The sequence below is a fragment of the Salmo trutta genome, chromosome 6, assembly GCF_901001165.1.
Source record: "Salmo trutta chromosome 6, fSalTru1.1, whole genome shotgun sequence".
NCBI lineage: Eukaryota > Metazoa > Chordata > Actinopteri > Salmoniformes > Salmonidae > Salmo > Salmo trutta.
This window is the reverse complement of record NC_042962.1, coordinates 55,922,564-55,942,981: the sequence shown is the minus strand read 5'-3', so window position 1 is coordinate 55,942,981 and position 20,418 is coordinate 55,922,564. Positions and strand designations below refer to the sequence as shown.

Sequence of the window (20,418 nt, the reverse complement as noted above, 5' to 3'; positions counted from 1 at the left end):
CTTTCATACCTCCCTCTGACATGCCTGCTTTCTTCCTCAGTCTTTCATACCTCCCTCTGACATGCCTGCTTTCTTCCTCAGCCTTTCATACCTACCTCTGACATGCCTGCTTTCTTCCTCAGTCTTTCATACCTCCCTCTGACATGCTTGCTTTCTTCCTCAGTCTTTCATACCTCCCTCTGACATGCTTGCTTTCTTCCTCAGTCTTTCATACCTCCCTCTGACATGCCTGCTTTCTTCCTCAGTCTTTCATACCTCCCTCTGACATGCTTGCTTTCTTCCTCAGTCTTTCATACCTCCCTCTGACATGCCTGCTTTCTTCCTCAGCCTTTCATACCTACCTCTGACATGCCTGCTTTCTTCCTCAGTCTTTCATACCTCCCTCTGACATGCCTGCTTTCTTCCTCAGACTTTCATATCTCCCTCTGACATGCCTGCTTTCTTCCTCAGCCTTTCATACCTCCCTCTGACATGCCTGCTTTCTTCCTCAGTCTTTCATACCTCCCTCTGACATGCCTGCTTTCTTCCTCAGTCTTTCATACCTCCCTCTGACATGCCTGCTTTCTTCCTCAGTCTTTCATACCTCCCTCTGACATGCCTGCTTTCTTCCTCAGTCTTTCATACCTCCCTCTGACATGCCTGCTTTCTTCCTCAGTCTTTCATACCTCCCTCTGACATGCTTGCTTTCTTCCTCAGTCTTTCATACCTCCCTCTGACATGCCTGCTTTCTTCCTCAGCCTTTCATACCTCCCTCTGACATGCCTGCTTTCTTCCTCAGCCTTTCATACCTACCTCTGACATGCCTGCTTTCTTCCTCAGTCTTTCATACCTCCCTCTGACATGCCTGCTTTCTTCCTCAGTGTTTCATACCTCCCTCTGACATGCCTGCTTTCTTCCTCAGTCTTTCATACCTCCCTCTGACATGCCTGCTTTCTTCCTCAGTCTTTCATACCTCCCTGTTTTCTTCCTTAGCCTTTTATTCCTCCCTGTTTTCTTCCTCAGTGTTTCATATCTCCCTCTGCACCACAGCACTCCTTTGGATCTGCTTTCTTCCAGCTTGACCTGGTTGTGCATACCAGACCCAACCTGTCTTGGTTTACCGACTCAACAATGTCAATTTACAAACATGTGCACAGCCAAAACATTATTGGGCAATAACACTTTTGATATATATAAATGGTGTGTGTATTACTATAGGCAATAATGGAGGTCTGTGAGATATTGACAGAGGTTGAACTTGCAGCCAATCAATTAGATGCTTTATACAATCTGTGAGTAACAAATTGGAAATTAACCCTTTAAGAGGCAGCTCAACTGAGTGGCTGACAGCCAAATGTAAATTCAAATAAACATAACTTTTGTTTACCATATTTTATCATGCCATTTAGTAAAATGATCATGTGGTTTTCATTATTGGACTCCTATATATATCCTATATATATTTTTACACAAACATTCAAAGATGGTTAAAAACCAAGATGTGAACATGAGCAAAACTGAACCTGATTAATCACACATTTCCAGTACTAATTGTGTATAAAATGGGATATTACATGACTGTACAATGTTGTTGACCTCTAAAACATCATTTTTGGTATCATAAAATTACTAATATGTTGTTGTTTATTAATTTGAGGAACTCGTGAAAAAAATGCTCTACCAGGTGGTTGAGTTGCCCATTAAAGGAATGCTATTTAGACGAAGCTAGCTATTATGGACAATGGAGTAATATTATTATGGGATTTTTTTGTCTGTGCAAATATAAATATATTTTCATATTCATATCAGTATTTACAGTCTGCCTGTTATCTTCAATTTGTTTCACAAATGTTTTCAGGACATGCAATTTTACAGGTATTATGAACATATAAACAGTAAAAATGAATGTATATATATTTGAATACTCATATATTGACACACAAATATATCATATTGTATTCATATTTGATATCAGTCATCATTTCTCTTGGCCTGTCTTCCATTATAAGTAACTGAAGCAGACATGACTTTAATTAGTACCCTTTTTCAGATGATTTAAAAAGCATATGTAAAAACCAATACAAAATTAGTTTAACCTAATTGGGCAACTGAACAGGCTGGTTGAGATGTTAGCAATCAAATACAAATTATTTATGACCTATATTAAGGTTAAATACACATATTTTTCAGAAGGAAGAAAATGATGTGGCAGTTAAAGGGTTAATGTGTTGACAGATCAGTGTCCAGCTGTGTGAATGATTCCACCTTTTCTCTGCGCTTGCCTCGCCATAGACTGAACCTCCCGGTGTGAAGTGGGATCTCAACACTAGAGACAGATTTCAAAGCATCTGCCATCATTTTCTTGACAATTGATGTTTTTGCTGTGAACAGAATGAAAATCTGCAAGCCCTGTGGAGCGAAAGCAAAAACAAAGACATTATCAAGTATTTTCAAGAACACACAAGGACAAACAAAAGGTAGCGTTTCCATAAAGACCAGCTCAATTTATTTATGTTTAGTAGGTGTCTAATTTTCAAATCATGTCTGGATTCTGTGGTACAATAGTACACTAGTATTTATAGTTTACATTTTAGTCATTTAGCAGACACTCTTATCCAGAGTGACTTCCAGCAGTGAGTGCATACATTTACTACCTGAGTGGTGGTGAGTACACAGAAGGAGATGTTGAGTATGGTGTCCATGGTCTGATTCTGTGTAATGAGCAACAGATAGCCCAGGATCCAGGAGAGACCGAGCACCACAGCCAGAGAGAAGCTACTGAGGAACTTCTTCTTCATCGATGTGTGTCTTGTACTGGGAAACATAACCAACATACTTAGATTGCTGTAATAGACTGCTGTAATGCTGTGGTATAATAACATTTGACTTCCAATTGGTGAGTTGGTTAGAGCACGACAATGAATAATAATACATTTTTTTTATTACAAGCTTTTAATGGAAAGACAATAAAACATTAACAAGCTCATTAGTAGGCATTTAAATCAAGACATCTTAATGAATACAACTTTGTACTTTGTGCCTCCAAAATGCCCCCATTAATGTTACCTAGTTAAATGTGGGTTGGTCTTGCATGTTGTAACTGCAAAATATATCAACATCACCGTGTTGAACATAAGCATGAACGCCACAGGGATCAGGAACCCCCAAAACATTGGCAGGTTGAAGTCAAAGTTCCCCTTTGAATCGAGGGCAGCAAGCCAGCAACTGAGAGGTCAAATGAATGAGTTAGAGAGTGGGACAATGTTACAGACAAAACAGAACGCCTGTTATTTGAGTAACATGGTATAAAGTAAACAAGAAACCTTTGAACGAAATAGAACATTCTTTTAATAACTTATGTTTGAACTTTTTATATTGCTCTTGGCGAATTATTAGCATGCATTACAAACATGCATACAAACATTGATAGGGATAACCTTTTACAGCATGAGTTATAAAATGTTATAAAGCAATTGCCCCACTTAAATTTAAATTGAACCTATTATACAGTAACCACTGAAGAGGAAGTAAATTGCAGTACAGCACAGCACAGTACTCAGGTGTAATACTGGTAGTATAGTACAGTACAGTAAGGTATAGTATAGAACAGTACAGCACAGTACACAACAGTGCAGTATAATATAGTACAGCATAGTATAGTACAATACAGTACAGAGAAGTAGTACAGTAGTAGTATAGTACAGTATTGGCTCACAATTCCTCCTGCCTGTAACCCAGTGGATCATCCACTCTGTAACTAATTCCTAAGGTGAGAGCCACCACAACCGCAGGCAGTCCTAAAGGACAGAGAATGATGTTGTTATTTCCTGGTAGATTTGCATGCAGCCATATACACAGTATATACAGTATATACAATATACTACACATACATCCTCTAAAGACATAACATCACTATACAAGTTGCTTTTAAGTTATATTTCAGGCTTATTAGAGCCTGAAAATATCACCTAGCATTAGTTTTGGTTCAAGGAGCCCAGGGACAATGCCAGCCATAGCTTCTGAAACAACAAAATAATGTATTTTTCTCCATGCTGTCCTACCCCATCCGATGGCCACGGTATAGGCTGTGAAGTGTGACGGGCTGGTGGCCAGGCTGTTTCTGATCATCAGGAAGACATGTGTGGCGTACAGCGTGTTCCAGGTGAACGTCCCCAATAGGAAGTACTGCAGCAGGACTGCCACTGCAGTACAAGGCCCTCTGTCCTGCTCTGTGTGTGTGTCGGACAGGGGGAGAACGTTGTCCTCGAGTATTTCAGGTTTGTCCAGCTGTTTATGAGGGTTGTCCACTCCCAACATGAAGAGGAGGGTGAAGATCAGGAGACACACGCAGACGCTCACTAAGAGGACTGTTGGGTTGGTTTTGCGTGATTTCCTGGGGATAGGTGATAGACAACAATATGTTAGGGAAGTTAGATGTGTAGCTGTGGATGTGTTTCTTCATTAATAGTGGGTTTCATATTGGTTTCACCTATCAAGTCCTGTTGGATCAGACAAAAGGCTTCTTTACACTATTGAGAAGCACTGAATATTTTGAATTGGTTCTGGAACCCTGTAGGATCTTACCTGGTTGCGATCTGGAATGTTATTGTTAAACTCAACCCTATGATGGACATGGAGCATCCCAATATGGTGATCCAGTTTAGCGCTTCAGCGTATTTAAAATCCCTCCTGAACGACTGTAGAAAAAAACAAAAAGGATATATTTCAACACTAAGTATCTGTCTCAGTCATACTGTATAAAATCATCACCCTCATCTGTCTGGATATGCTGTGGTAAACCATAGGTCAGCGGTTCCAACACTAGGGGTCACGACCCCATGTGGGGTTGCCTGATATGAAAATGGGGTCGCAGGAGTATATCCAAAATCCTGCAAAAAAATATATATATATAAACAAATGAGTGTCTTTGTTTCTCAAAATCACTGTCATGTGGATAACCTTAAAAATCAAAATGAAAATTATTCAAATCTAAAACATAAAATTCAACCAGAGAGCGCCCTTAGATCATGGGAAAAGGCCACACTTGACCGCTGCACTTGAATCATTCCCACTTAAGGTGACCACATTTAAAATAATGCAGGACAACAGGAGGATTTGCGGGACAGTGTAACCTACCCTGTACCTAACTTCAAAATAGGCCAATGCATCATACCTGTCAATCATGAATGATAATTTTTCATTTTTTGCCAGTGAAATGTCCAAACTGTGTCTGATATCCAATTGTTTGATCTCAATCAGATTCATGAGAATATGCATTTAGATCTTCTTGAGTTACTGTTTCATGCACAAATTAGAGCAGATTGTGTCTGAAGTTTGCCAATGAACATCTGAATGATTCAGAGGACAACTGGGTGAAAGTGTTGTAGTCAGATGAGACCAAAATGGAGCTCTTTGGCATCAACTCCACTCGCCGTGTTTGAAGGAGGAGGAATGCTGCATATGACCCCAAGAACATCATCCCCACCGTCAAACATGGAGGTGGAAACATTATGCTTTGGGGGTGTTTTTCTGCTAAGGGGACAGGACAACTTCACCGCATCAAAGGGACGATGGATGGGGCCATGTACCGTCAAATCTTGGGTGAGAACCTCCTTCCCTCAGCCAGGGCATTGAAAATGGGTCGTGGATGGGTATTCTCCAGCATGACAATGACCCAAAACACACGGCCAAGGCAACAAAGGAGTGGCTCAAGAAGAAGCACATTAAGGTCCTGGAGTGGCCTAGCCAGTCTCCAGACCTTAATCCCATAGAGAATCTGTGGAGGGAGCTGAAAGTTCGAGTTGCCAAACGTCAGCCTCAAAACCTTAATGACTTGGAGAAGATCTGCAAAGAGGAGTGGGACAAAATCCCTCCTGAGATGAGTGCAAACCTGGTGGCCAACTACAAGAAACGTCTGACCTCTGTGACTGCCAACAAGGGTTTTGCCACCAAGTACTACGTCATGTTTTGCAGAGGGGTCAAATACTTATTTCCCTCATTAAAATGCAAATCAATTTATAACATTTTGGGATTTTTTTGTTGTTATTCTGTCTCTCACTGTTCAAATAAACCTACCATTAAAATTATAGACTGATCCTTTCTTTGTAAGTGGGCAAACGTACAAAATCAGCAGGGATCAAATACTTTTTCCCTCACTGTAGGTGTTCCTTTTGTCCAGGTGGGAAAGGGCTGTGTGGAGTGCGAATGAGATTGTGTCATCTGTGGATCTGTTGGGGTGGTATGCAAATTAGAGTGGGTCTAGGGTTTCCAGCATGATGGTGTTGATGTGAGCCATGACCAGCCTTTCAAAGCACTTCATGGCTACCAACATGAGTGCTACGATAGTAGAGGGACACATCCGAGGTGAGGATTTACAGATGTACCCCCGTGAACAACTGTGTCACGGCTGGGGTCCGCCCCTATATATAGACCCCATGGCTGTGACACACGTTCTCATTCATTTTCTCAGCGGATGTCCATATAATTTGAGGTATAAACTTTATGAAGTTAGCTTGGTAAGTCACTGGTTAGCGTACTGCAATATCTTGCGTTGAAGTATACTCACTGGCTGTTTGCAGCCTGGAGCAGCTGTGGCCAGCCTCTCCTCTCAAGTGCTCCACTTTCTGCACGCGGTTGATCAGTATCTTCTGCCCATGGTTTGTCGTACTTGTGTTTCGTTAGCGTTACACTACGACTCTGTGTGCATCCATTAGTATGGTGGCTCTTGCTGCCAAAAGCTGTAATTTACCTTACACAACTTGTCGACTGGCTTGTTCTATGTGTGTGTTGTGAATTGCTTTAACACGCTGCTCCAATACCTGCAGTCTCGCTTGGATGAGGGCTTGGCAGCCTCTACACTGAGAGGATATTTGGCTGCTATATCTGCCTGCCATGTGGGGTGGATGGACAGGCCAGTGGGGCGACATCCCTTGGTCTCCAGGTTTATGAAGGGGGTTCGTTGCCTGTGTCCAGCTAGGACCCGCTCAATGGCGAGCTGGGATCTGGATGTGGTCTTGGCAGCTTTAGCAAAGCCGCCTTTCAAACCGTTGGAGTTTTCATCCCTGAAACACCTCTCTATGAAGGTGGCTTTCTTGGTAGCTATTACTTCCATGAAGAGGGTGGGTGAGCACCATACTCTTTCAGTAAGTTCTGATTGCTACCGGATGGACCCCGATGGGAGGAGTATATCTCTCCGCCCCAACCCTTCATTCCTCCCGAAGGTTCTGTCAGACAGGCATATGAACATCCCATTTATACTGACTGCTTACCACCCCCTGGCAGTGAGGGGGAAGTCTGGGCCTCCCTCCTGGCATGCTGTGCCCTGTGAGGGCACTGGCTGCCTATGTGGAGCGGACACGGTCAGTGAGAACAACAGACCAGCTCTTTGTCTGCTATGGTGAGAGAGTCCTGAGGGCTGGGTTATCAAAGCAGAGGCTCTCTCACTGGATCGTGGACACGATTAAGACAGCATACCACCTGGCTGGCAGGCCAGTGCTGGGATCTATGGGGGCACATTCAACACGAGGTGTGGCTGTGCCCTGGGCTCTACTGAGAGCCGACTGGCACAGCCCCACGCTGATATCTGTGCTGCGGCCAGCTAGGCTTCCTCTTGCTCCTTTGCTAGGTACTATCGGATAAATGTGGCACCTCCCTCTGCGGTTGGTTCAGTGGCCCTGGGCGTCGCTGGGACCCCTTCCTCATTGACGGACCCTGCATCTCGGTCCCGCGCTGGGACTTCGCCGCTGGCTGGCCAGGTCCCTCTGGGTCCCTCTGGTCCCGTGGTTTCATATGTAACCTTCGATGTTTGATGTGGGAATTGAGAGTCATCATACCCCAGAAATACAAACATCAGCTTTTGCAGCGACTACATGAAAGGCATGTTGTAATTGTCAAAATGAATCTGCTCGCGAGGAGCCACTTCTGGTGGCCCCAGCTGGATAAACAGATAGAAAACATGGCAAAGAACTGTAGCGGATGTTTGGAAACTCTCACGGTTGTCGTAAGGAGAAGCAGACCAAAGTGCAGCGTGTGTGTCGTTCCACATTTTATTTACACTGCGAAACTATGCAATACATAAATAAACTGAATTGACAAAAACAACAAACCGTGACGCAGAGGTGAAACATACACTACTCAAAAACAATCTCCCACAAACCAAGGTGGGACAAACACCAACTTAAATATGACCTCCAATTAGAGACAATGATGACCAGCTGCCTCTAATTGGAGATCATCTCAAACAAAGCCCAACATAGAAATACAAAAACTAGAACAACCCAACATAGAAATACAAAACTAGAACATAACAACATAGAAAAACTAAACTAGAAAACCCCTGTCATGCCCTGACCTACTCTACCATAGAAAATAACAGCTTACCATGGTCAGGACGTGACAGAAACCCTTCACATGCCTGCTCCTGCCCCAGTCCACTTATGGGAATAGCCCATTGCAGAGAATTTATGTCGACGCCGGCCCCTTTGAAAAGCACATGTTTCTGGTTATAGTTGATGCCAATTCCAAATGGACAGAGGTGTTTTGCACTGACTCCTCCACCTCAGCTCAGACTATAGTGTCTCAGAACAACTTTTACACGCTTCGGATTGGCTCTGCAGCTGGTAAGCGACAAAGCGCAAGCTTTTGTAAGTGATGAGTTTTCAAGATTCATGTCGGTCGGGAGCGCCATCTCCGAACAGTACAGGAAGTGATGGTGTGAGATTACAGAAGGGGATGGAAATGGACAAGAGGGACCGTACACGCACAAACGGGATCCAGAACTTACCAGGTTCAAGTGAGCCCAGACATAATTTGGCGGCGTCACATTAACCAAATGCATTCCACGGAAAACAGCACAACAATCGAGAGAGAACAGGCACAGAGAGCTCCTGGGAGAGACACACAGGGAACTGTAGAGGACGGTGGGGCAGTAAAGAGACCCCAGGCTGAAAGAAGGGAACGTGTGGATGAAGGTGCTGCTATAGCACAAACTATTATGGACCAAGCACACACTGAGGATGTGCAGGAGCCTCCAGACAATCCAAGGCACTACCCAGAACGAAGACACCCGACAGACTGGACTTAAAAACAAACAAACAAACACAAACAAAAATGAGCTGTTCAAGTTCAAATCAAAAGATGCAAAATAACTACATCAAGTTCTGGGAAATGTTTCAGTTGTGGTTTGGTAGAAGTAACTCGGATTGTATAAGAGAAGGAATGTCATGTTCTGCTAATTACTGATGTCTCCTTTAAGAACGGAGGACCGTACTTGTACTAACTATCTTTAGCAAATGTGAAGCCCCAGTTCACTTCCTTGTATTGGAGACTTTCTTATTATATCCATTAGTAATAAGAGCTAAGACACTACAAAATGGTTGGGTCACGAGAATCTTCAGATATCAAAATGGGGTCATGTTTCAAAAAAGTCTAGGAACCCCTCCATAGGTCAGAGTGTGGTCAGTAAAAGAGAGATGAAGGCAGCTAGCTACTCACCATCAGCACAGCGAAGTTAGTGGTGTGATTACAGAAACATCGCAGGCCGTCTTCTGAGTGGTTGACTTTGGAGCAGCCAGAGGTGCTCCAGTCTTTCAACGTGTAGTTCCATGACACGCAGGCAAAGTCATAGAGGGAGGCGTTGGGGACAGCCTGAGAAGTGAGAACAGAAACAAACTCACTGTAAATCCTTCAGCAAAAGACGTGCATTCACATTACTCATATTTAAAAAAAATAATCTAAGTCAATTGTGAAGTTTAACAGGTTTAAGTAAATGTCAGAAAGAAGAAATACCAATTATGATAGATTGTATTATGTACAAGACAACATATGTTCCCTGTAGCGGATAAGCATCAATGGAGAACTTCGATCAGGGGTGTCAAACATGTGACTTAGATAATGAAAAACTTCCCAATACGTTTCCCAGAGAATTTGGACCACTATGTGTTTACTGATTCCAAGATAAATCTTACTGTAGGCTTGAAGAGCATCTCAACATGTAACCCAGACACTTGTCCCAGGTTAGCAGAGATGACCCTTCTGCTTGTCCCTGAAGAAGCTCTGAAAACCCTGGACCTGAAGAACCGGTCATTTTGGTAGAGCACAAAACCAATGGAGTAGTTTGTGTTTTTACTATGTAAAACTGAGTGGAGTGAGAAATAGGGGAGAGAGAGAGGGAGAAAGAGAGATTGTTGTTCATATCAGGACTTCATATACATGAGTAGCTTGACCTTGCCTTGAGGGCTTATTTCGATAGTGACTCTAAATCTAAACGTTTGGAGACCACAAACAGCAGTTAAGCTCTCTCGGTGAAAGCGGTACAAGGAAATTGAAGCTTGAGTTTATACACTATGTTTGCATACCAACATTGACTCACTGTAACGTTCGTCGTTATAGAGGGACCAAGGCGCAGCGGAGGTTTGGTTCATCATCATTTTTATTAGAACGGTGAACCAGCAAAACAATTAACGATACCATGAACGAACAGCTTCACAGGCTACGAATAGCAATGCAAATACAATTCCCCACCAACAGCGTGGGGGAAAATGAACTTAAATGAGATCCCAATCAGAGACAACTAGCGACAGCTGTCTCTGATTGGGAAGACAGAAACCAACATAGAAATACTCTCCAATAGAGCCAACACAAGGCTCCAACGCAAAACAGAAAACAAACACAGGAAAACCACCCAACATAAACCACCCTGACCCAAAACACCTGAGTTCACCCGGTCAGGGCGTGACAGTACCCCCCCCTCAACGGTGCGTACTCCCGGCGCACCAAACTTAAGTCTATTAGGGGGGGGAATCCGGGTGGGCGCCTCACCCTCGGTGGAGGCTCTGGCCCCGGGCGTGTTCTCCCCCCCGCCTCCACCTTAGCCCTACCCCTCTGGCCCGGACTGGACCACTGTGGAGCGGCATGCCCAGGCTCTGGAGCGGAGCCTTCGCCCGGAACAGGATTGGGCACCGGTGGACCGGACCCGGGCCGTGCCGGACTGGGAACACGCACCACTGGTTTGGTGCGGGCAGCAGGGACGGGCCGGACAGGACTGGGGACACGCACCACTGACTTGGTGCGGGGAGCAGGGACGGGCCGGACAGGACTGGGAACACGCACCTCTGACTTGGTGCGGGGAGCAGGAACGGGCCGGACAGGACTGGGGACACGCACCACTAACCTGGTGCGGGGAGCAGGGACGGGCCGGACAGGACTGGGGACACGCACCACTAACCTGGTGCGGGGAGCAGGGACAGGCCGGACAGGACTGGGGACACGCACCACTAACCTGGTGCGGGGAGCAGGGACGGGCCGGACAGGACTGGGGACACGCACCACTAACCTGGTGCGGGGAGCAGGGACGGGCCGGACAGGACTGGGGACACGCACCACTGACTTGGTGCGGGGAGCAGGGACGGGCCGGACAGGACTGGGGACACGCACCACTAACCTGGTGCGGGGAGCAGGAACGGGCCGGACAGGACTGGGGACACGCACCACTAACCTGGTGCGGGGAGCAGGGACGGGCCGGACAGGACTGGGGACACGCACCACTAACCTGGTGCGGGGAGCAGGAACGGGCCGGACAGGACTGGGGACACGCACCACTAACCTGGTGCGGGGAGCAGGAACGGGCCAGACAGGACTGTGAACACGTACTGGTGCCCTGAAGCGTGGAGCCGGTTTAGCCACTCGTCCTGGCTGGATGCCCATCCTAGCACGGCATGTGCTGGGCATGTCCACCGGACGTACCGGGCTGTGCGGGCGCACTGGCGACACACCGCGCAACTCCGCTTCCCGTGGCCTGGAGCGGGGAGCAGGGACGGGCCGGACAGGACTGTGGACACGCACCGTGGGCTTGGTGCGGGGAGCAGGGACGGGCCAGACAGGACTGTGAACACGTATAGGTGACCTGTAGCGTGGAGCTGGTTTAGCCACTCGTCCCGGCTGGATTCCCATCTTAGCACGGCATGTGCTGGGTCTGTCCACCGGACGCACTGGGCTGTGCGGGCGCACTGGCGACACAGCGCGCAACTCCGCATACCAGGGCTCCTCCTCCAGATCTTCCCTCTGCAGGTCCTCAATCAACTGCCTCATCCTCGTCTCTTCCTCCGCCGTCATCCCCCACGAGAGCAGTGGTCTGGGCTCTTCCTCTGCCCTACCGGACCACCCCATTAGCCCCCCCCCAAAATTTTCTTGGGGCTGTTTTCCGGGCCTCCTCGACCGCCGCCTGCGACTCCGTCTACCGGCTGGCTTTTCCTCCTCGACCTGGGAGTCCGTCCGCCAGGGTCCTTTCCCCGACATGATCTCCTCCCAGGTCCAGAACTCCTTTCCCTCGCGAGCCCATCTCTCGCGCTCCTTTTCCTCCCGCTGCTTGGTCCTGGTTCGGTGGGGAATTCTGTAACGTTCGTCGTTATAGAGGGACCAAGGCCCAGCGGAGGTTTGGTTCATCATCATTTTTATTAGAACGGTGAACCAGCAAAACAATTAACGATACCATGAACGAACAGCTTCACAGGCTACGAATAGCAATGCAAATACAATTCCCCACCAACAGCGTGGGGGAAAATGAACTTAAATGAGATCCCAATCAGAGACAACTAGCGACAGCTGTCTCTGATTGGGAAGACAGAAACCAACATAGAAATACTCTCCAATAGAGCCAACACAAGGCTCCAACGCAAAACAGAAAACAAACACAGGAAAACCACCCAACATAAACCACCCTGACCCAAAACACCTGAGTTCACCCGGTCAGGGCGTGACACTCACCTGGTGGGAATTTTATGACAATCTGGACATCGGTCGCACCTCCTTTGTCAGCTATCAGTTCAGAGGTGTTGGTGTTGAGATTAATTCTATTGGCCACAAAATGACCAGATCTTCCTGGAGAAGGAGAATAAATTGATTTAGCAATTTAAAGCAGAACAATATAGTGTTACTTCTGTATCACAGGAGGTGGGTGGCACACTCATTTGGGAGGACGGGCTCATGGAAACAGCTGAAGCAGAATAAGTGGAATTGTATCAAATACATCAATGTGTTTTATGCCATTCCATTTGCTCCGTTCCAGCCATTATTATGAGCCATCTTCAGCAGCCTCCACAGTTCTGTAATACAACAAATCAAATCCATACCAAACCTTATTGACCATCAGAGGAGAAACATTTCAAAAATCAGAAGTTTTACCCAGTCTGTCAACACAGATATAAACTATAACTTTAAATGCCAGTATGTAGGTTCAATAGCAGTCCCACCCACCAGTCAGAGCAGTAAACTGGATCCCTACTGAGTCACTTAGTACTTGGACAGACTGGACTACCAGGTTGGGCTGAACCACCAAGGACACATTACTGTGCTGGTCCAGTGAAAACTTCTCCAGGGTCTCTGTGAGGCTGGGAGAGAAACACAGAAAAACCTTAGTTTACATGCACCCATACAGACACGCACAGAGGCACACGTACACACATATACTCCAACATATGTAGAAATACACACCGCTCACGCTCACACACACACACACACACACACACACACACACACACACACACACACACACACACACACACACACACACACACACTATCCTGTACTTTTGGACAGCGTCTCTCTCCTGTGTACTCTCCTCACTGGCATTCAGCAGCTGACTGATGGTAGTTACAGCTGCCACTGCGATGTCCTGCAACATGATCAAAACCAGGGGATGACCCTCAAGTGTTCATATCACTGCAGTAACAACCTCAAGTTTCTCTCCAGAACATGTCATAGTTCACGACTTGATTTCAAAACATCTAATACCTCTGTGATATTTGCAGACTGAAGCAGTGTGTTAGCTATCTGAGCTGCTGTGGTGATGTTGCCAGCTGACAGCCGCTCTGGTTGGGAGGTCAGGATCTGAGTACTGAATGCTAACTGTAGTAAATCACCTGGACTGCTGGAGATCTGAATAGGGAGAGACAAAGATATTTATTTTAGAACATTGTATAAGTTGCAGCAACATGCTGAACTGTGAGTACATTTCGATATTAAATTGCCAGTACTAACTAAACTCAGCAAAAAAGAAACATCCTCTCACTGTCAACTGCGTTTATTTTCAGTAAACTTAACATGTGTAAATATTTGTATGAACATAACAAGATTCAACAACTGAGACATAAACTGAACAAGTTCCACTGACATGTGACTAACAGAAATTGAATAATGTGTCCCTGGACAAAGGGGAGGTCAAAATCAAAGTATCAGTCAGTATCTGGTGTGGCAACCAGCTGCATTAAGTACTGCAGTGCATCTCCTCCTCATGGACTGCACGAGATTTGCCAGTTCTTGCTGTGAGATGTTACCCCACTCTTCCACCAAGGCACCTGCAAGTTTCCGGACATTTCTGGGGGAATGGCCCTAGCCCTCACCCTCCAAACTAACAGGTCCCAGACATGCTCAATGGGATTGAGATCCGGACTCTTCTCTGGCCATGACAGAACACTGACATTCCTGTGTTCCAGGAAATCATGCACAGAATGAGCAGTATGGCTGGTGGCATTGTCATGCTGGAGGGTCATGTCAGGATGAGCCTGCAGGAAGGGTACCACATGAGGGAGGAGGATGTCTTCCCTGTAACACACAGCATTGAGATTGCCTGCAATGACAACAAGCTCAGTCCGATGATGCTGTGACACACCGCCCAGACCATGACGGACCCTCCACCTCCAAATCGATCCCACTCCAGAGTACAGGCCTCTGTGTAACGCTCATTCCTTCTACGATAAACGCGAATCCGACCATCACCACTGGTGAGACAAAACCGCGACTCGTCAGTGAAGAGCACTTTTTGCCAGTCCTGTCTGGTCCAGCGACGGTGGGTTTGTGCCCATAGGCGATGTTGTTGCCGGTGATGCCTTACAACAGGCCTACAAGCCCTCAGTCCAGCCTCTCTCAGCCTATTGCGGACAGTCTGAGCACTGATGGAGGGATTGTGCGTTCCTGGTGTAACTTGGGCAGTTGTTGTTGCCATCCTGTACCTGTCCCGCAGGTGTGATGTTTGGATATACCGATCCTGTGCAGGTGTAGTTACACGTGGTCTGCCACTGCGAGGACGATCAGCTGTCCGTCCTGTCTCCCTGTAGCGCTGTCTTAGGTGTCTCACATTACGGACATTGCAATTTAATGCCCTGGCCACATCTGCAGTCCTCATGCCTCCTTGCAGCATGCCTAAGGCACATTCACGCAGATGAGCAGGGACCCTGGGCATCTTTCTTTTGGTGTTTTTCAGAGTCAGTAGAAAGGCCTCTTTAGTGTCCTAAGTTTTCATAACGGTGACCTTAATTGCCTATCGTCTGTACGCTGTTAGTGTCTTAACGACTGTTCCACAGGTGCATGTTCATGAATTGTTTATGGTTCATTGAACAGGCATGGGAAACCGTGTTTAAACCCTTTACAATGAAGATCTGTGAAGTTATTTGGATTTTTACAAATTATCTTTGGAAGACAGGATCCTGAAAAGGGACGTTTCTTTTTACGCTGAGTTTATGTGGCTCAGTTGGTAGAGAATGGCACTTGCAACGCCAGGGTTGTGGGTTCAATTCCCACAGGGGACAAGTATGAAAATGTATGCACTCACTACTGTAAGTCACTCTGGATAAGAGTGTCTACTAAATGTAAAAATAAAATGTTACGTAAAACACAAGAAATAAAAAAAGTATGTTCCTCATCACCTGTTAAGCAGAATAAAGGAACAGAATACATGAGCTGAAGGTAAAAGCCAGTTGTTACTGATCTTCAAACTGTAAGATCCACTCCTCATAATGATGACTGTAACTGATACAAAGAAAGAAGAATGCTAAATTGAGACTTGAATCAGGATCATAAAAAATATGCTTATTGACTTACATTTCCTTGAATGTCACTGAGGGTTAATTCACACTGCAGCTCGTGAGGAGGACCAAACATCGGAGATCCAGTGTCATTCAAACATCTTGCTGAGGCTTTTGATAAACCAGCTGGAGGAACCAAGATAAAAAGATAGTCAAGGTTTTGTGTTACCTAATACAACATTAATTAGGACTGTAACATTTTTCTCATTTTAGGTGAATAAAAGTAACATACCACTGGTTGTCTTCTTATCACATAACTCTTCTGAATAAGCAGACCAGCCAACCGTTGTTCTTGGGAAGAAAAAATCACCAATGATGGTGGAATTGCAGAAATTCCCTATCGAAGTAAAATACATTTCAACATGGACCAAATGTATGACTGAACATGAAATATACATTCTGAATGTGAGATCCAAGGAATAGTGTTGTGGACTGTGAATGTGAGATCCAGGGTTGGGAGTAGTATTGTAGTGGTGTGTACTGTGAATGTGAGATCCAGGGTTAGGTATAAAAGTGTAGTGGTGTGTACTGTGAATGTGAGATCCAGGGTTAGGTATAAAAGTGTAGTGGTGTGTACTGTGAATGTGAGATCCAGGGTTAGGTATAGTAGTGTAGTATTGTGGAGGAGTCTGAATGGTAGATCCAGGGTTAGGTATAGTAGTGTAGTATTGTGGAGGAGTCTGAATGGTAGATCCAGGGTTAGGTATAGTAGTGTAGTATTGTGGAGGAGTCTGAATGGTAGATCCAGGGTTAGGTATAAAAGTGTAGTGGTGTGTACTGTGAATGTGAGATTCAGGGTTAGGAGTAATATTGTGGTATTGTGGAGTGGAGTCTGAATGGTTGATCCAGGGTTAGGTATAGTAGTGTAGTATTGTGGAGGAGTCTGAATGGTAGATCCAGGGTTAGATATAGTAGTGTAGTATTGTGGAGGAGTCTGAATGGTAGATCCAGGGTTAGATATAGTAGTGTAGTATTGTGGAGGAGTCTGAATGGTTGATCCAGGGTTAGGTATAGTAGTGTAGTATTGTGGAGGAGTCTGAATGGTAGATCCAGGGTTAGGTATAGTAGTGTAGTATTGTGGAGGAGTCGGAAGGGTAGATCCAGGGTTAAGTGTAGTGTAAGTGAGTGTTTACGTACCTTCTGAACAGGTCTCTCCAGTCCACTCATCAGGACAGATACAGTCTCCACTCTGCAGCTCACCACCGTTGATACAGTCCAGAGGAGGGATTGTGGTGGTAGAGGTGGTGGTGGAGATGGTGGGGGTGGTAGAGGTGGTAGGAGAGGTGGTGGTGGTGGTAGAGGTGAAGGTGGTGGTGGTAGACGTGGTGGTAGAGATGGTAGGAGACGTGGTGGTGATGTTAGAGATGGTAGGAGACGTGGTGGGGGTGTTAGAGATGGTAGGAGACGTGGTGGTGGTGTTAGAGATGGTAGGAACGGTGTTGGTAGAGGTGTTGGTAGAGGTTGTGGAAAAGGTAGTGGTGGTGGTGTTGGTAGAGGTGGTGGGGAGACTGATACTGGTAATAGGGATAGAGGTAGGGTAACCAGTAGTTGGAAGACCAGTAGTAGTTATGTAACCAGTAGCTGGAGGATCAGTGGTAGTTAGGTAACCAGTAGTTGGATGACCAGTAGTAGCTCCAGTGTATTCAGTAGTTGGAGTGTCGGTAGTTGGAGTGTCAGTAGTTGGAGTGTCAATAGTTAGACTGTCGGTTTGAGTGTAGTTTGTTGGACTGTCAGTTTGAGTGTCGGTAGTTGGATGGTCGGTAGTTCGATTATCAGTAGTTGGCGTGTCGGTAGTTGGACTGTTGGTAGTTGGACTGTCGGTAGTTGGAGTGTCAGTAGATAGATTATCAGTAGTTGGCGTGTCGGTAGTTGGACTGTTGGTAATTGGAGTGTCAGTAGTTAGATTATCAATAGTTGGCGTGTCGGTAGTTGGACTGTCGGTAGTTGGAGTGTCAGTAGTTAGATTATCAATAGTTGGCGTGTCGGTAGTTGGACTGTCAGTAGTTGGAGTGTCAGTAGTTAGATTATCAGTAGTTGACGTGTCGGTAGTTGGACTGTCAGTAGTTAGATTGTCAGTAGTTGGCGTGTTGGTAGTTGGGCTGTTGGTAGTTGGACTGTCGGTAGTTGGATTGTCAGTAGTTAGAGTTTCAGTAGTTGCAGTAGTTGGAAGGTCAGTAGTTGGCATATCAGTAGTTGGAATGTCATTAGTTGGAGGAGCACTAGCTGGAGAATCAGGCGTTAAAGGGGCAGTAGTAGTTGGGGTAGTTATGTCAATGGTGGTTGGAATGGCAGAGGATGTTGTGAGATCCCCCTGTGGAAAAGAGACTTTAAAAAAGATAATTAACTCTGTAAACCACATAAACAAGGATACATAGTGTAAGTTCCTATAATCATAGGAGATGATCCATGCTGTTCCAGTTTCATTGTGTCTGCATCAGAGTAGAAAGGTTTTCTACTGTACTTTGTACTGTACTGCCAATGTCACGTTCTGACCAGTAAAGGGGTTATTTGTTATTAAAGTTTGGTCAGGACGTGGCAGGGAGTGTTTGTTTTATGTGGTTCGGGGTTTGTTGGGTTATGTTATTATGTAAGAGGAGTGTTTGTTTAGAGTGTTCCAGGGTTTTTGGGCTATGTTCTTGTTAGTTTATTTCTATGTTAGTTCTAGTCTTTCTATGTCTATATTTAGTTAATGGGGTTGACCTTCAATTGGAAACAGCTGCTCCTCGTTGCTTCTAATTGAAGGTCTTATTTAAGAGGGGTATTTTTTATATGGGATTTGTGGGTAGTTGTCTCCTGTTTAGTGTCTGAGCACCTGATAGGACTGTTAGTGTCGTTCGTTTGTTTTTTCCTTCTTCACATTAAAAAGAAGATGAGTATACACGTTCCCGCTGCGTTTTGGTCTGATCCTTACGACACCCGTTACAGCCAATAAATGGTTGACAGTTGATAGCAAAGGCTACTCTGTTATCAACTGTATCTGAGACCTGACAGTAGTCTATTCACAGTATGTAAACAATGTCTTAACAGTAAATCGAACGTGTTTGGATTGAAACCATGTCTTCATTGATGCTATTGTATCCCTCACAGCAAACAGACAAAACATAAATAAATCTAACTTTAAAATTAAATAAACCAAACTGTAAAAACAGTAAGGTTATATATGGGTAATAATCAATTGATAAGTTAAATGCATCATACATTTTTGCACATCTGAATTGAAAGGAATTTTCAATCACAGAAGACTCTTAACACCAGCATCATACACTGAGTATACCAAACATTAGGAACACCTTCCTGATATTGAGTTGCACACCCCACACACTTTCGCCCTCAGAACAGCCTAAATTCGTCAGGGCATGGACTCTACAAGGTGCCGAAAGGGATGCTGGCCCATGTTGACTCCAATGCTTCCCACAGCTATGTCAAGTTGGCTGGATGTCCTTTGGGTGGTGAACCATTCTTGATACACACAGGGAACTGTTGAGCATGAAAAACCCAGCAGCGTTGCAGTTCTTGAACAAAAACAGTGGGCCTGGCACCTATTCCCATAGCCTGTTCAAAGGCACTGAAACAATTTGTCTTGCCCATTCACCATCTGAATGGCACACATACACAATCCATGTCTCAATTGTCCCAAGGCTTAAAAATCCTTCTTTAAACTGTCTCCCCCCTTCATCTATATTGATTGAAGTAAATTTAACAAGTGTCATTAATAAAGCATCATAGCTTTCACCTGGATTCACTTGGCCAATTTATTTCATGGAAAGAGCAGGTATTCTTAATGTTTTGTACACTCAGTGTATGTCTGAACATCTTAAATCACCCTGAATGAATCAAATATAGAGCAAGTCTTACCTGTAGCAAAGACAACCATAATCCATAGCTCCTTCATCTCTGCTGTTTACAGGCATCCAGTGTCAGCAGACTACACATTATTAGGACATCTGTTGGTCTAATGCTGTGCTGCTCTCCACCTATTACAGAGACTGCAGTAACATTCAGGTACCAGTTAATGATTTACTATTGAAATTAAGGGGGAAGTACTGTACATTGGCTCCAGCACAACCCACATTGTCAACAGGATCAGTAAAGGCACACACAAATAATTCAGCTATGTGACAGGATGAATAAAATGGACCAGTCAACCAATAGCATTACCCTTCTCTATGCAAAACATTCTTGGTTGCACCTGGTAAGGTACAGTATAGCTCATGTTTTGGTAAACAGAACAACGTTTTTCCACTAGAGCAGGTGTAATTAGATCTCCTGATTCGAGGGTTAGAATAAAACAAAGTAATGGAAGTGTCTTGGAGGTCTGGGTTAGAATGTGAGGCCACTAGAGGGTGGACTTCTCTAGAACAGGGTTTCCCAAACTCAGTCCTGGGGCCCTCCTGGAGCATGTTTTGTTTTTCACCTTAGCACTACACAGTTAATTAAAATAACTCAAGATTTGATTATTTGAATCAACAACATTGAAATGACTTAAACCCTATCGAAACTGTGTTGAAATTATAATGGACCTACATGTATAGTCTCTGCACTCTGTCCAGCTTGATAAAAGTAATCGAAACAAAAGCTAGAC

General features: G+C 45.1%; 1 protein-coding gene across 3 annotated transcripts; it reads right to left on the bottom strand.

The window, feature by feature from the left end:
* Positions 1-1,605: 1,605 nt before the first annotated feature.
* Positions 1,606-19,890, bottom strand: LOC115196354 (adhesion G-protein coupled receptor G7-like). Of its 3 annotated transcripts, none has more exons than XM_029757116.1 (16): positions 19,692-19,890; positions 16,974-18,161; positions 16,069-16,173; positions 15,853-15,962; positions 13,768-13,911; positions 13,563-13,648; positions 13,231-13,364; positions 12,742-12,855; positions 9,945-10,114; positions 9,472-9,624; positions 4,564-4,676; positions 4,041-4,372; positions 3,695-3,776; positions 3,046-3,204; positions 2,634-2,793; positions 1,606-2,388 (listed from the first exon to the last, which is right to left on the bottom strand). In XM_029757116.1, exons 1-16 carry the CDS (start codon positions 19,726-19,728, stop codon positions 2,200-2,202), a joined length of 3,276 nt encoding a protein of 1,091 aa, XP_029612976.1. In that variant the 5' UTR covers positions 19,729-19,890; the 3' UTR covers positions 1,606-2,199. The 3 variants fall into 3 exon arrangements, with proteins under 3 accessions (XP_029612976.1, XP_029612977.1, XP_029612978.1); XM_029757117.1 differs by having other exon boundaries at positions 16,974-18,147; XM_029757118.1 differs by lacking the exon at positions 16,974-18,161.
* Positions 19,891-20,418: the final 528 nt, after the last annotated feature.

Excerpts from the sequence above, each read along its gene's own strand:
- LOC115196354 (XM_029757116.1), bottom strand. The coding sequence starts at position 19,728 with ATGAAGGAGCTATGGATTATGGTTGTCTTTGCTACAG. Across the intron at positions 4,373-4,563 it reads ACATTCCAGATCGCAACCAG|GAAATCACGCAAAACCAACC; the intron begins GTAAGATCCTAC and ends ACCTATCCCCAG. Across the intron at positions 2,794-3,045 it reads ACCAACCCACATTTAACTAG|TACAAGACACACATCGATGA; the intron begins GTAACATTAATG and ends TATGTTTCCCAG.